The 17,251-nt window shown below is 39.3% G+C and overlaps 1 protein-coding gene and 1 pseudogene across 2 annotated transcripts in view; one reads left to right on the top strand and one right to left on the bottom strand.

The window, feature by feature from the left end:
- Fchsd2 (FCH and double SH3 domains 2) overlaps positions 1-17,251 on the bottom strand; it is a 164,668-nt gene that overhangs the window by 32,647 nt on the left and 114,770 nt on the right. The window contains exons 9-11 of one of the 2 annotated variants that reach the window (XM_055623198.1): positions 13,856-13,978; positions 5,410-5,505; positions 3,752-3,823 (exon numbers count right to left, since the gene is read on the bottom strand). In XM_055623198.1, the coding sequence (XP_055479173.1) occupies positions 3,752-3,823; positions 5,410-5,505; positions 13,856-13,978 (291 nt within the window). The remainder of the gene's footprint in view (positions 1-3,751; positions 3,824-5,409; positions 5,506-13,855; positions 13,979-17,251) is intronic. The other variant, XM_055623199.1, reaches the window with a different exon arrangement.
- LOC129688381 (glyceraldehyde-3-phosphate dehydrogenase-like) lies at positions 12,079-13,076 on the top strand (annotated as a pseudogene).

Here is a 17,251-nt window from a genome sequence, read left to right as displayed (position 1 = left end):
TATATATATATATATATATATATATATATATATATATATATATATATATATATATAAAGATTCTCTTAAAAAAAGAATCTTATTTTCGGTGTGAGGGTGTTCTGTCTGTGCGCCACGTGTGCGCCTGGTGCCCAGAGGCCAGCGGAGAATTGGCTCCTGTAGAACGGAATCCCAGACTGTACGCTGTGTGGGTCCTGGGAACTGAGTATGGGTCCTTTGCAAGAAGAGCAAGTTTTCTTAATTGCTGTGCTATCTTTCCAGCAACTCAAAAATTTCTTTGTTTTTCATTTTGATACAGAGTTTCTCTAGGTAGCTAAGGTCGGATTCAAACTCACAATCCTACTCAAACTCCCAAATGCTGAGATTCTCCTCATATGCTATCTTACCAGAAAAAATATTTTGTTTTTGTTTCTAAATTTTACAATAGTATATGGAATTATTCAGAAGAGTTCTATTTTATCATAGCGGTAAAGCTGGTATCCAAATAATTCTAAATATATCTCACCTGAACCTAGATTAAATATTAGTAGCTCAAAATTCTTAATTCAAATTATAAAATTAACAATAAATAGTATCCTGCCTCTGCAATGGATCTTATATTTCTGCAATATCTGAATAAATTCTCCAGTTCTCCACCTATCATTATATATTAAAAACCCACATAACCCCTGGTTGTAAAGTGGTATTTCTCAATGTCGGTCTATCGCCACAGGGCTACTTGCTATCTTAGGACTAGATGACTCACTCCTTTTTCAAACTCTGTCAGCTCCAGCACTTGCTAACTGAGTGACTTTGAACAAACTTCCTTATCTTTAAAGCAAGGATTCAAAATTGCATCTAAAATAGAGTTCTCATAAAGATTAAATGAGTTAACAATAAGCTATACAATTAGAAAAAATGTCCAGCATGGAGTTATGTTCAAAGAATGTCATCCCTTAGTTTTTATTATTTTTCAATTCCAGCTATGCTGTTCCTCAATCTCTGTGGAGTAAATTTTAGTTTATCATCAAGATTTAATCCATAACAAGGGCCTGTGAGTTGGCTTAGTGGGGAAGGGCACTTGCCATCAAGCCTGATGATCTGGGTTTGATGCCTGAGACCCACATAGAAGAAGACAATTAACTCTCATAACTTGACCTTTGACTTCTATATTAATAAACATTTTAAAAAGATTTCCTAAAACAAAGACTCTATAACAAGAAGAAAAAATGTAAGTACAACATAAGAATTTAAAAACAGTTACAAGATTGAAATACATATTTTACCAAAGTATAAAGGTCTAGTAAGCTCATAAAAAACACTCAATAACTAGTCATCAAGTAAACACAAACCCTAACTGCCATAATCCCAGGATGGTTAAAATCAGAGATGGGCTAGTATGCAGTTCATCAGCAGAGTGCTTGCCTGGTATTCTTCAAGCCTTTGGCTTGACCTCCAGCTCTGTGAAATAAACTACAAACAAAAACAGACAATAACCCTAAAGAAATGAAGACATATTAATATAAAGAAACGATGATGGTGGCATTATCTCCCCCTCCCACTGTGTTTGTGTGGGCCCAAGGACAACCTTGAGCATCATTCCTTAGGTGCTCTTACTAGCTTGGAGCTCAGCAAGCAGGACAGGCTGATGGGCCAGCAAGCTGAAGCAATTCACCTGTCTCCACCGCCACCACACTGGTATGTTTTCCAAATTATAACAAATTTTCCTTTCCCTTTCCTTCCTTCAGACCTCATATACCCATTCTCAGTCAAATTCATCCTCTCTTCTTTCGTTAATTGTTATTACGTGCATATGTACTGTATATACATATTTCTAAATATTACCTGCTAAGTCTGTATGTTATATGTATGTTTTCAGGGCTGACCATTTGGCTGGGTGTTGTTAAGCATGCCACCCAGCTTGATTTGTTTTAAGATGTGAGTTCAAGATGTGGGTTCTAGATATTGAACTCAGACCATCATGTTTGCAAGACAAGCACTCTACTGACTTAACTATCCTCTCAGCATGATGAGAGTCAAGAAAAACAACCTACATGCCCTCCAAATGATAAACAAAATGTGTCATATTCATACAGTACATTATTCATCAGAAATAAAATTACAGGTACATTCAATAACATGGATAAATCTAAAAGACATGTTAAATGAAAGAAACAAGACACAACAGACTACACACACTGCATGATTTAATTTAGTAAAATACCTAGAAAAGGTAAATTACAGAGACAGAAAGTACCAGTTGACTGTCACAGGGGATGGGAATAAAGATGAGGAGTCTTCTCATGTCACGAAACGTTATAGAATTTACTTATGGTGATGCTTAAATAATTTTGCAAACACACAAAAATTGAGTATACTTAGACTGAGTAAATTATATCATAAGTATGCCTCAACAAACTTGTTAAAAAACTTATACCACATCATGGTTTATTGGTTATATCAGTTACTGGACACCAAGAAAATGCCACCATATGCAGTTAAAGCCTTATTCTTTTTCTCTTATTCTTTATTCTTTTTCTGTGAACACTATTAATGAGCTCATCTAGCCCATGGTCTGTAGCATATAGCTGAATGACTTGTATATACAGTAGGGATTCAGTGTTTACTGAAATGGCATATGCTTCAAAACAAGATGAGAACAAGAATGTTTTTAGAAATATAGACTCAGGGCAGAGTTTATTAGTCCTTCCTGCACAGCTGAAGTTCACCTCATAGGATGAGTGAGTTAACAGCCCAATTTGAGACTCTTCACTCTACAGGAGGTTTATGCTAAAAGCAGTTTAACAGTGGTTTCATCCTCATGAAGAACACTAGACAATATGGAGAGGAAAAAATACAGGGGCAGGGGTTATTCTTTCTGAGTAAAAGAAAATTACACACAAGGGCTGAAGAGATAGATCAATGGTTAGGAGTATTGTCTGCTTTTACAGAGGACCTGGGTTCAATTCCCAGTACATGGCAGCTCACAGTCATCTATAATTCTAGACCCAGGGGTTTCAGCACCTTCTTCTGGCTTCTATGCTGGCACACACAAAGTGCACATACACACATGGAGGTAAAAACATATACACATAAAAATTATACACGAAGGGCTGGAGAGATGGCTCAGAGGTTAGGCGCACTGGCTGCTCTTTCAAAGGTCCTGAGTTCAATTCCCAGCAACAACAAGGTGACTCATAGCCATCTATAATGAGATCTGATGCCCTCTTCTGGTGTGCAGGTATACATGCAGGCAGAGCAATTACACATAATAAATAAATCTTAAAATTTTTACACACAAAGTATTTCAGAGGTAATCTGGAATGATTTTTTTGTAAAATCATATTTATCTTCTACTATAAAAAATGTTCCACAAGCATTGAATATTCCTTTTCAGAAGACAAAATGTATAGTAGAAAGAACATATTAACACTGTTATCACAATGGCTATGCAGCACTCACTCATAACAGGACTCTAGTCAAGTTTTTTTTGCTTCTTAGGTTCCAGCTTACTTTTAATAAAGGAAGGGTGGGCTCAATGCCCCTGTACTGAGGAAAGCTAAGGTGCTCCAGGTAAGATGAAGAATGAGCACCTCACTTTCTTGGTAAAGAAAACTTTCTAAATGGTAAGTTAAAAACTGAAAGCCATGGGTGATTCATTAAAGGGCCCCTTAGACATATATATGACTTGTATTCCAACATCAGGCCCCACCCTTCAATGACATGCAAGCCCACACAGGCCACCCTCCCCCCTTGCCCATACCCCATATACCTCAGCTATCGTCATTCTCAGAGCACTGACAGGGGAGAGCTCTATATCCACCAGTTGGGCGGCTTTTAAACTCTGCCCAGTAAAGATTGCGCAAGGACAGAAAACAGCAGAGAGTTAGAATTTTAAGGCAAGCAGGGACATAACAGCTAAGAACATTAGCACAGAGCCTAGAAACAAAAAGAGGTCTAAGGGTTATAGTTGAGCTTCGGAAAAGTAAGGTAAGAGACACTATTATTCTAATTTTTTGGTGGCAAATGGGCAAAGCAAAAATATCTTAAATTGGTCAGGATTTTAAGTTTGTGAAACCTGACAAACTTATTCATACTCTTGATCTTCTTTTTCTTTGAAAAGCAACATCTCATTTTGTAGCCTTAAATTCAAGGCAATTCTCCTGCCTCAGTCTCTCAACTGCTGGAATTACAGGAACGAGCCACCACACAGAATCATATCCCGTATCTTCTAATGTTCTGCTTATGCAGCTTCAAAGAAGTCAAACTCTAAAATATGTCACTGGGTCACTAGGCAGAAGCTGAGTGCTTTTAAAGGGCGGAAAAACTGGCCGGTAGCTCAGCCTCAGAGCACCTGCCTAGCATGTACATGGCCCTAGATTTTATCCCTAACACTGACAATAATAATAATAATATAAAAATAAAAAATAAAAATTTAAAAGGAGAGGCATTATTATAAAGAAAAAAGACTATTATGTAGGAAAAACAAGGATTTACTCCATTTAGCCTCCAACACAAGGCAATTAGAATGTAAGGGATAAAAAACCAACCAAACCAAACCAAATCAAACCAAACCAAAACTGGGTATGGTGGCTCACACTGTAATCCCAGAACCTAAAAGGCAGAGACAAAGACGGTTTCTGTGAATTTGAGGACAGCCAATGCTACAAGCTAAGACCTTATTTTAGAGAAAAAGAAAAAAAAAAAGGAGTCAAACATATCTATTAAACTCTTGAACTGTATTATAGGCTTCTCTGGTATTGACTTTTTATTTAAAGACTTATAAAATATGTCTTTGCCTTCTGTCTTATCTAGTCTGCTTTAAGTGAATATACAAGATATGATCATGCATTTCCTATTATTTTGTACTATTAAATTTTGTATTTTTATTGTCAAACTGGCATTTTTAAAAATTCAAATAATTGTAAACATTTCTCAAACCTGAATACTTCTGACCAGTGTCTGCTGCTACCTTACAGCTTCCCACTGAAGCTTAACATTGATACTTTTAACAATTCAGAATATGAAGAGAATCATCCCTTTAATTTATATAAAGCCAACCAAAATAGTGCACACACATTTATCATTCCACTTATCAATCGTATTCTGGTTAAAGTTTAGCCACTGGTTAAAGGATATAGTATGAAGAATTTCATGGCCAGAGAATATAATTTATACTTGAAAAAAAAAAAATCCACTGAATACTTTTGCTTCTCTGGTTGTTTTCAAATTTTTCTGTAACTTCTTTAACTCAACTTACAAAGTAGAGAGTTCTTAGCACAAAGACACCGGGCATGCTAGCCATACTAAGAAAACTGGTGTGGCTTCTCTGTGCCTTCACAGTTGTTACAAGATTAATGAGACACACTCAGCTTCTGCTGCTTATTCAAGCACAAACAACAAGTGAAATGAAGATGTAGATTCCCTTACAGTATCACTGTCACAAGGCTGGAACTGGAAGGGCTGAGGCTTGTGAAATACAGCATTCTCTTGTAGAAATAACTGAAGGTTATAGTCCCGTACCACCTGAAGACAAAACAGGAAACTGTAAGTCTTAAGTAAGGTTAAACTGTCCAGTAACTTATTCTAAAGTTTACAATTCACGGGCTAGCCAGACGGCATATCAAGTAAAGGCCACTTGCTGCCCAAGCCCCGCGGCCTGAATTCAAGGAGAGAACACCACCACAAAGCCGTCCCCTGGCTCTGCAAGCGCGCTGCGGCTGCCTTGCGCCGTCAGTGCACACCCACATACACCACACCAAATGATGGTGAAGCTTAAAACGTTTACAGCGTGAGGTTTACTCAGCCACTCTCTTATTTACTTATTTTTGATACAGAGTCTTACAATGGAGCTCTGCTGGCCTGCAAGGCACTATGTTGAGCAAGCCGACCTTGAACCCACAGAGATTCACCTGCCTCGGTCTTCCAAGTGCTGGAATTAAAGTGATCGTTTCACCGTGTTTGGGTTCTTTTCTTTAAAACAAACAAACAATTTATTTTACTTTTAATTATGTGTGTATATGTACACGTCTGTGTACGGGCTTGTGTACCTGGGAATGCAGATGCCCACGGAGGCTAGAAGACGTCAGACACCCTAGAACTGGAGTTAAAGGCAGCCTGCTACAGGTGCTGGGAATCCAGCTCACTTCTTCCTAACGATCACTGCTTGCTCCTAAGCACTGAGTCAGCTCTCTAGCCTCCCTGTTGTTTTCTAAACATATAAGAAATCTTCCAATACTATGTGGTCTAAAGGAAACAAAAATGCTACAATCTTACTTTTAGTTTAATTGAGTTCTTACTTATGTGTCTCATTTTCTCAAGAATCTAAATTTGGAAAATATTAGCTTAGATACTATTCCAGACTAGGAAACCAGAAAAATAAAACGCAATATTTTAAGATGGTAAGATGATAGCTACTATATAAAATCTATGGCTGGGGTAGCAGAGAGGGGAGAGAAGGGAGGAGCTAAGCTGGAAGCACACAGTTTCTTTTGGTTTCTTCCAGCTCATATTCTTGTTTTAAAAAAAGATTTATTTTCCAGCTAGGTGTGGTGGCAGATAGCTTTAATCCCAGCACTCAAGAGGCAGGGGCAGGCGGATCTCTATGAGTTCAAGGCCAGCCTGGTCTACAAAGAGAGTTCACGACAAGTAGTACTGTTATACAGAGAAACCCTGTCTTGAAAAAAAAAAAAAAAAGATTTATTTTCACTCTATGCGTATAGTTCATAGGCCCCTTAAATCTGAAAACCAAATTACCGAATGGCATACCTTGAGAAAAGAAAGGCTAGGAGTGAGCAGTATGCAACTGAACGTAACCTGAGTTCTGCTAGGCCACACTGCTCTCTCTTTACTCATCTTTTATTTGCTGGATATTAGAGATCATTAAAAGCTGTGCACAAGTGCAACTCCTCTCTTTTGCACACAACTGTCTCAGTGTGTGAAGATACACTGAATGGTCAGAGCACCTCTGTTAAAATCAGCTGTCCATGCAAGCACAGGTTTATTTCAAGACTCACACTTTTATATCAGTAGTCACCCATGTCTCTCTTATTCTGTGACTTTATAGTAGGCTTTATAGACTGGAGCTGTGAGTTCTTCGATTTTGCTTTTCCTCTTCAATATTTAGCTACTGAGGGTTTTTCATAATTCCATATAAACTTGAGGCTTGCCCTCTTCACTTCTATAAATAGAAATGGCTACTGGAGTTTTGATAGGGATTATATTAAATCTGTGGGTCACTTTGGGCGACACTATAAAGTCAGTAATGTGAAACCCCCAACCTATGAATGCTTATTATTTCTATTTATTCAGATCCTCCTTCACAATATTTTAAAATTTTCAATATGCAATTCTTCAGTTGAATTTATTCCCAGGTAGTGTTTTCTTTGGATAGTACTGTAGTTGGAGTTGACTGAAGTTTATTTTCTATCATTAATTGGTAAGAGTTTAGAGTAACTTTGCTGAATGCTTTTTTACCTGGATTTTGTTTTTTAGTAATTTTTATATTAGTTTTATGGGTATATAAAGAATCACGCCATTTCCAACCGACAGTACTTTTGTAATTTTGATTCTTCTTTTCTAACCTAACTGTTTAAGTTATGACTCTGAGGACAGCAGTTCAGTGCGTCCATGAGAGCTGCTTTTGATCTAGGCAAACACGTAGGTAGCAATTCACCAATGAGCAAGGTATTAGCTGTTGGGCTTTTCCAAAATGCTACTGTATTCTGCAAATTCCCTTTTATTTCTAGTTTGCTGAGTTTTTGTTTTGAATAAAAAGTTTCAAAATTTGTTAAATGCCACTTTCATATCCTTTGTTTCTGTTTGTTTGTTCTGAGAAAGGGTCTCTGTGTTATGTTGCTCTGATTATCGAGGCTGGCCTCAATCGCATAGAAATCCATCTGCCTCTGATTCTTCAGGACTGGGATAAAAGACGTGTGCCATCACAGCCAGCTTTCATATCCACTGAAATGATCATAATTTTGTCCTTTATTTTTTATTAAATTCACTTCTCTGGTTAGTTTTCAAGGTATTATACATTATAATAATAAACAATTTTCCAAAGAAATATAGGATAAAATTGTTGTTATGAATTGTTTGTTCTCTAACCAATAATTTGCCCAACCTGAGACCCACCCCATGGTAGCGAGCCAGCCCCTGACACTATTAATGATGCTCTGCTATGCTTTCAGGCAGGAGCCTAACTTGACCGTTGTCTGGGAGGCTCCAGTTAGCAGCAGATTGGACAAATGCTGGGACTTCCAGCCAAGCATTGGGTGGAGCTCCAAGGGTCCTGTGGAAGTGTTAGGGAAAAGATGGAAGGACCTGGAGGGGACAGGAACGTAACAAGAAGACCAACAGAGACAACTAAGCCAGACCCACGGCGACCTTCAGAGACGGAGACATCAACTAAGGAGCAGGCATGGTCTGGACCTAGGCCCCTGCACACAAGGGCTGCTTGGTTTTCATACTGGGTGCCTGGCCGTGGAGGTTGTGGTAGGGGTGTTTCTTTTTTATTAATTTTTATATTAATCACAGGTTATTTACTTTGTATCCTAGCCATAGCCCCTTCCCTCATTCCCTCCCTCATCTCCTCCCTGCCCCTTTCCAAGTCCACTGCTAGGGGAGGTCCTTCTCCCCTTCCATCTGATCCTAGGTATCTTTAGGACTGGCTGCCATGTCCTCCTGTGTGACCTAGCAAGGCTGTTCCTCCCTCAGGGGAGGAGGGGGAGATAGAGGAGCCAGTCATTGAGTTCACGTCAGAAATAGTTCCTGTTCCCTTATTAGGGAAACCCACTTGGATACTGAGCTACCATGGGCTACATCTGAGCAGGGGTTCTAGGTTATAGCTATACATGGTCCTTGGTTGGAGAAACAGTCTCATAGAGGACCCCCGTGCCCTGGTATATTTTGTCCTTGTGGGGGTGGGGGTGTTTCTAACGCGGACTCTGTTGCCTGCTTTTGGATCACTTCCCCCGGCAGGGCTACCTTGCCTGGCCTCAGGGGATGAAGATATGCTCAGTCCTGATGTGACTTAATGTGCTGGGGAAACTTGATATGGGGGAGGGGAGTGCTCCTTTTCTGGGGAGAAAGGAAGAAGGGAGAGGAGAGAAGGGGGACAGGGGAATGGGAGAAGATGAGAGAGGGAGCACCCTTGGGACGTAAAATAAATAAAAAAAGAAAATAATTTTTTAAAAAGAGCTACATTACTAATTGGTAGAAGAGGTATCCTTTGCAGTCAGAAAGTAAGCACACAGAAACACACTATACAGAGCTGCTTTTGGAGCTACTATTCTAGAAAAAAAAAATAGCTGTGGCAACATCTGCTTCAGTTACATATACAAAGCATTTCATAAAATATTAAGGAGAAGAGCAAGTTTCATAAATAATTAAAATTTAATAGATGCTCCTAGTGCTAGCTGTTTCCATTTAGGGGATGAAAGCTGTAGAGAGCACTTTAAAATTTATAGAATGTAATGTCTGCATGAATTACCCTTACAACATCTTTGGGACTATGTTATGTTGTGAGCAAGGAGGAAAAGCAGATTTTTACCCAAACAAAATAATAACAGTGCAGAATAAAAAAGTCCACGTTTCCAAACTTTCCATTCAGTTAGCAATCTCTGGGTTGCTTTCTGAACCGTGACCAGAGCAGCATAAAGAGCTCTTTGTAACAGGAAAGCATGACACTCCTAGGTGTGAGCCCTTCTCACAGCAGGGCGCATCCCCAAGCTACATCGTTCAGAGCCAACTCTTTCTCCTACCACTTCAGTCTTGACTCAAGAGCATCTCATTTACACTTCACCACCGGGGAGAGAGAGACTCCTGAGGGAAGGCAGAAAATAAAAGCTTATCTCTTTGTAGCCAAAGTAGCTCATGAATTCTTAATTCATTTTCAATAAAAATAATACAGGATAAAGAGATAAACTATCACAGCAGAATAGCACTACAGTGATGGAAGCAGTGTGTGACAGAGAGGAGGAGAGAGAGCTACTCTCAGGCTTAATCTACTTTCCTTTCCATGTAGCAAAAATGGAGTCCATGATGTAAGAATCACTACATGCCTAAACAAAAGCAAATACATGTACAACAGCTTTCATGTATACATGTTTTATAAGTTAGAAATAATTCTAACTTAAAATTTTCTTGGAAAAGGAAATTTCAAAGAATTCTGCCAAAGGATAACCTGACAAAATTAGAATAAAAATAGATTACAGTTTCTACAAAAGCTGGAAATGAAAAACATCATCCTGTCACAGTCCCACTAAATGTAAAATTCATTTCCAAATAATTCACAAACTAATGAGGGGAAGATGTAGAAATAAGAATAAAAGCCCTTTATACCACAGACTGTAGTGGAAGTAGGGTTTGTGTGTGTGTTTAGTTAATTGAAAACAAGAAAAATAAGCTTTTCAAGAAATAGCAAGAACACAAAATAAAGAATATAGAAATACTTTAGATAAGATAGTGATTGAGGAAACAGAACAGAAACACATTTGTGGCAAAATTAATAAAACTGACTGGTATGTGTCATCAAAAAATAAAGTGTAAACACAGAAATAACAAGAAAGATGGCTGCAGAGACAGACAAGCTCCAAAAAGAAGTGTGCCACCACACCTGGTAAGTAGACAACTATGGAGGAAAATGAAAGCTGCCAAAACGTACTATGCCATTAAAAATGAGGAAAAAATTTCAGAAAACCTAAATTGGCCACTACACATAGTTTTTTCCAGTAGTCAAAAACCATCACTATGAAGCAGGGCATGGTGGCACATGCCTGTAATCCCAGCACTGGGGAGGTGGCGGATCATTGTGAGTTTGAGGCCAGCCTAGTTTACAAAGCAAGTCCAAGACATCCAAGGTTACACAGAGAAACCCTCTGTCAAAAACACCAATCCAAACCAAACCAAAAACAAACGAACAAACAAACAAAAACCATCACTATGTAGAAAGAACAAAACCAACAAACTTTTAGACAATTTTCCTCCAATATCCTCTTATGATTTCAAACAAATATATTAAAATAAAAAGAACTGGCTGGTGTAGTAGATTACACCCCTCTTCCCAGCACTTTGGAGGCAGAAGCAGGTGGATCTCTGAGTTCAAGGCCAGCCTGGTCTACACAGTTAGTTGCAGACCAGTCTGAGCTACGTTTTGAGACTCTGTCCCAAAAATTGTTGAATGAACAAACCAATATACTAAAGATTTTCAAAATGACCACCTGTATACAATTACCATTTTGCTTCTTTTCTTTCAAAAACATATTCATCCATTAATCCACCATTCTTTCTACACATCAATGTTTTTATATTTTTTATTGGGTTCTGGGTAAGGATAGATATAGGATAAGATGTTAGAAGTATCACTCTAGTAATGTTTATATTTGATATCAAATATAACTCAGATCTTAAATATTTTTTTTCTTTAACTTTTTAAAGATTAATTTATTTGTTGTTATGTGGATGAGTGTTTACCTGTGTGTATGTACTATGTGCACCATTTACATGCCTGGTGCCCATGGAGATTAGAAGAGGATGTCAGATTCCTTGGACCTGGAGTTACAGTTGGTTATGAGTGAGCCACCACATCGGTGCTGGATATGAACCTGGACTCTTTGCAAGAGCAACAACTGCTCCTAACTGCTTAGTCTTTTCTCCAGATCCCTTGTAATGCTTTTCTACACACAGAATTGGGAGTTCAGGTACACTGAAACAAGAATATTTGCATTAGGAGGTGTTTAGGATAAAGAATCTGTGTACCTTTCTCATTCCTGTCTTGTGAAGATGGACTACCCTGATTCCTAAACAGTTTCAAAAGACATTAGCCAGTTCCCATTTTCTTTGATAAAATAAAACAAAACAACAAAATCAAAACGAATTGAGCTAGATCTTTAAAAAGTAGGAGATCTAGATAGAATGTATACATTTTAAAATGCATATAGTTAGGAAATACTTATAATGCATTTTTTCAGAAAGAAATATTACAGGAACAGTTTATCTTCTAAAGGAAAGATTCACTACTGTTAAAAAGAAACATAATTGGCTCTCTGCTCCTCCCTGTTCCAGAGACAGCCACATCTTTTCCCGCAGTGCCAGCCTCGGCCCTTAGACACGATGATGAAGGTTGGAGTGAATGGATTTGGCTGTATTGGATGCCTGGTTACCAGGGCTGCCTGCTTATCTGGTAAAGTGGAGATTATGGCCATCAATGATGCCTTCATTGACTTCAACTACATGGTCTACATGTTCCAGTATGACTCTACCCATGGCGAGTTCAACGGCATAGTCAAGGCTGAGAACGGGAAGCCTGTCATCAACAGCATCCATCACCATCTTCCAGGAGTGAGATCCCGCCAACATCAAATGGGGAGATGCCAGTGCTGAGCATATTGTGGAGTCTACTGGTGTCTTCACCAGCATAGAGAAGGCCTGGGCCCATTTGAAGGGTGGGGCCAAAAGGGTTATCCTCTCTGCCCCTTCCTACCAATGTCCCCATGTCTGTGATGGGTGTGAACCATGAGAAGTCTGACAACTCACTCAAGATTGTCAGCGATGCTTCCTGCACCACCAACTGCTTAGTCCCCCTGGCCAAGGTCATCCATGACAACTCTGGCATCATGAAAGGACTCATGACCACAGTCCATGCCATCACTGCTACCCAGAAGACTGTGGATGACCCCTCTGGAAAGCTGTGGTCTGATGGCCATGGGGCTGCCCAGAACATCATCCCTGCATCCACTGGTGCTGCCAAGGCTGTGGGCAAGGTCATCCCAGAGTTGAACGGGAAGCTCACTGGCATGGCCTTCCGCGTTCCTACCCCCAAAGTTTCTGCCCTGTATCTGACATGCTGAGAAACCTGCCAAGTATGATGACATCAAGAAGGTGGTGAAGCAGCCATCCAAGGGTCCACTAAAGGGCACCCTGGGCTACACTGAGGACCAGGTGACTTCAATGGTGACTCCCACTCTTCCACCTTTGATGCTGGGGCTGGCGGTGCCCTCAATGACAACTTTGTCAAGTTCATTTCCTGGTATGACAATGAATTCGGCTACAGCAGCAGGGTGGTGGACCTCATGGCCTGCATGGCCTCCAAGGAGTAAGAAGCCCTGGACCACCCGCCCCAGCAAGGGCACACAAGCAAGAGAGAGGCCCTCCGCTGCTGAGGAGCCCCTGTCCCAACTCAGCCCCTGACACAGAGCATCTTCCTCACAGTTTCCATCCCAGAACCCAGAATAGTGGGAGGGACCCAGGGAGCCCTCTTGAGTACCATCAATAAAACTCACTGTACCCACAAAAAAAAAAAACCAACCATAATTTATCTGTTTCTGAGGAAAAACAATCATATTTATTTTCTTTGTATATTCAGTGTGGCATGTTAGCAAAGTTAATAGAACAACATTTTAAATAAAAATGTCATTACCAAAGAATGAGAGCATAAAGAAACTGTATTTAATTTGTTAAAAACAAACTCCAAGGTATTATGGAATTTATTTTTAAATCAATCACTAAATGATACATTCCCTGTTCACACCTTCCTTACTCTTTGCATTGATACAAGACCTTGTTCTCTTAAATGACTGAGTTCAATGGATTCGAAGTTCATGTCAGCAGATCATTTTTCACTGATTCTTCTCAAAGGTAAGGCATAAGACAATAGACTGATGTCTGAGCTAGCCTGCTCTATCACACCCCCACCTTTCATTCAACTCTCCAGAGGTGATTAGAACATTCTCCCACTTTGTTAAGAAGACTTTTTTTCCCCCTAGAAAAACGCCCTTTCAAACCTGTCTCCACTATTACTGGTATTTTCACTTTGAATGTACGAAAGAACTTTAGATTCTAAAATGACAGTGCCACCACTGCCTTAAAGACACATTACCTTGCTGGAGTTCTCTAGCAAAAACTGGAATGTATTTTGTATAGCTTGGCAAGTTTCTAGCTCAGTCCGGCTGAAGGCTATTAAATAATCCTTGAGGTGGTCATACACATTTCCATCAAGAGCCTGAAAGAGAGGAATATAGAGAAGCCAAAAATTATGATAGCGCTTTGGCACATAATTGCTCTGTCTTTAAGAAAGTAGAAACGTTCATTTTAAAAATCTATTAATAAACTGACAAAAGACACAGACTATTACATAAGAACATTCGAACAGTGAGCGGTTACTAGGGAAGTGCTGAATTTTTAATGAAGAGCAACCAACAAAGGAAAATCTAATACTGCTAAAGCTTAGAAAAAAAAGAGAACATTTTGGAGGCAAAAACATCTGGGTTTGCCTATTTGCTTCTGTAGACACTTCATGACAATCAGGTGTAGGAATGTTATATGGTCTATTTGAAAGAATTCAGGCACAGAGCTTGGAACAGACACATTACAATAAACAGGAATCTTTTCCATTATTGGTAGAATTGATTTAGTATATTTGGCCACAGAGCAATCTGAGAGAAAACATTATCATTTATGCACTTGTGTTTGATTATCTACATAGAAAACGTTCCTGTCACGCGCATCTAAGGCAGAGAGGTCAAAGGGAAAAACACTCAGATCTCAACAACTGTTCCAAGAACTTTCCTGCCATTCTAACCTATCAAAACAGCAGCCTTATCTTTAGTCTATATTTTTTTCTTCTCATCAGCTCACAGAACTGGCGTGGCGTTAGCTCTGCATAGTAACTGCTCTCCAATCAGAGCTTGCTAGCTCTCTCAAACACACAAAGTGCCAACGCGCTTTCTTTCACAATTGCTTTTCTTTCATAATTGCTTAAGTATATTTCTTTGTCTCAACAAAACTGCCAACCTTTCCTTTGTTTCCTAGACACTCTAGAGGTCATTTCAGCACGTGTGTACGTATTTTAGAACAATATTGTTTTTTATAACTTTCAAATCAAAATGTTCTGTTTTGGAATTTCACTTCTGCCTTTATTTTAGCTCTGGCATCTGCTTCTAGTTCTCTGGGAATACACACAGGAGAAGAACAGCCTTTGGCCATATGGCCACTCTGTTTTCCATAGTGCTGTACCTTATCGACCAGCAACACATGAAGATTCTTCATATCCTTGCCACCACATATTCTGTGTGTGTGTGTTCTGCTTTGGGTTGTTTTCTGGGTGTTATTGTTGAGCTTTATTTGTTGTGTGTGTGAGTATTTGCCTGAATGCACGTCTGTATATCACATGGGTACATTGTTCCTGGTGGTCGGAAGAGAATGTCAGAGATCCTCAGAATGGGGTTACAGATGGTCTGTGAGCCATTATGTAGGTGCTGGAAACTGAACCCAGGTCTTCTGAAGAGCACACAGTGCTTTTAACCTCCGAGCCATCGAGAGTCCTCTTGCTGTGTTTTACATCATGAAAGCTAGTCTAGTGATGAGATGGTATTTCATTGTGACTTTAAGTTTCTTTTTTTTAATTATTTAACTTTATTTTATGTGCACTGGTGTGAGATGTCAGATACCTTGGAACTAGAGTTACTAGAACAGTTCTCAGCTGTTCCAGTGGTGCTGGGAATTGAACCCAGGTGCTTTGGAAGAGCAGCCAGTGCTCTTAAACACTAAGCCATCTCTCCAGCCCCGACTTTAAAGATTCACTTCTTTATTTACCAATGATGCTGAGCATCCTTACAGTTTTGCTAAATATTGATCTACTTAGTTCTCTATTTGGAGAACTAGCTACTCAAACCTTTGATTTTTTTTTTTTTGAGAGAAAGTCTCCTGTAGTATTACTTGAATTTATTATGTAACTAAGGGCGACCTTAAACTTTCAAAGGAAAAAACCTATTTATTTATTTAGAGAAGACACACATGGTGCGTGTGTGGTAGTCAGAGTACAATTCTGATTTTATTTCTGTTAGGTTGTGAGATCTGGGTATCAAACTCAGGTTGTCAGGCCTCTACCCACTGATCTCACTGGCCCACCCTCAGCTTCTGATCCTTCTGCTTCCACCTGGCATTACAGACATGTGCCCACGCCTGGTTTATGCAGTAATGGGAATTGAACCCAGACCTTTTTGCATGCTGGCCAAGTACTTCACTGAGCTACATCTCTAGCCTTTGACTCATCTTTTTCAGTTGGGATTTCTTTCTGATTTCAAGTTGCAAGAATTACCTACATACTTTACATGCTAGAGTTCTGCAGGATATATAATTTGGAAATATTTCCTCTCATTTTCTGGGCTGCTCTTTTTACTTACTCAAGTATCTTCTGAAAGATGCATTTTAAACCAGTTGGTGGTGGCACACACCTTTAATCCCAGGACTTTAATTCCAGGCAGAGGTAGGTAATCTCTAAATTTGAGGTCAGCCTGCCCTACAGAGTGAATTACAGGACAGCCAGGGCTAAATGATGATGTCACCTAACACAGCTGTTTTTCTTTTATTCCTTATATGTTTTTATAAGAATCATCTTAGAAGTTTTACAATTAATTCTTTATTTTGTGCTTGGCTACTACATCAAGCTTTTGACTTGAAACAAAATAAAACAAACCTGCCCCCAGAATAATAATGCTGAATCACCTGCCTTTTACCACTAGATGGCATGATTGAGTACTATAAACCCAGGCAGTGCAAATGCCTTAAATATAACCTTCACATAGGAACATTATCAGACACTGTGGTGGGTTGAATTGAAATAAAAATTTCTACCTTAAATCATTAGCTTGTTTTTTTTAAAAAAAGGCATTTTCTAATAGGAAGTTTCTGACTTAGAAATGTTCTTAGTAGCTCATCACAATAATCTTGTTTGCAAGAAAACAAACATTTTTATCTATATACAACATAGGATAACACAGGTATCATGAAGAAGGCATGCACGTTAAGGTGAACTAAATCCCCATGTAGCCTGATGATCTTCTACTGAGTGTCACCCGTACTCAGACGTTATTCTAGCTGTATGAACACGAGTACCAGGAAGCAGAAAAGAAAGAAACCAGAGCCTTTAAAAGTTAACTCCAGCGGTGCACTTCACACATGCAAGCACACAGCTGACACAGAACTACACTGCTAGCCTTCAAAGCACTTTCGTTATTTCTTATCTTGCTTTTCCCAGCAATTTCTACATCCAGCTGTTTCTTCCAATCCATTTCCTTCCTTCCATTATTTCTCTTTCCTTCCTTTTTTCTTTTGACAAAATCTTGTTATGTAGCGCTGGCTGACCCGACTATGAACATCAACCTGGCCCAAGCTCACAGAGCTCTGCCTGACTGAGTGCTTGGATGACAGGTGTATGTGACTATGCCTGGCCCTGCCATCCCCCTTCACACGGCAGCTGGGAGGCTGTCTCTGA

This window comes from Psammomys obesus, unplaced genomic scaffold (assembly GCF_907164565.1).
Source record: "Psammomys obesus unplaced genomic scaffold, mPsaObe1.curated_primary_1811, whole genome shotgun sequence".
Lineage (NCBI taxonomy): Eukaryota > Metazoa > Chordata > Mammalia > Rodentia > Muridae > Psammomys > Psammomys obesus.
The sequence above is the reverse complement of the archived record's forward strand: the minus strand, read 5'-3'. Positions and strand labels throughout refer to the sequence as shown.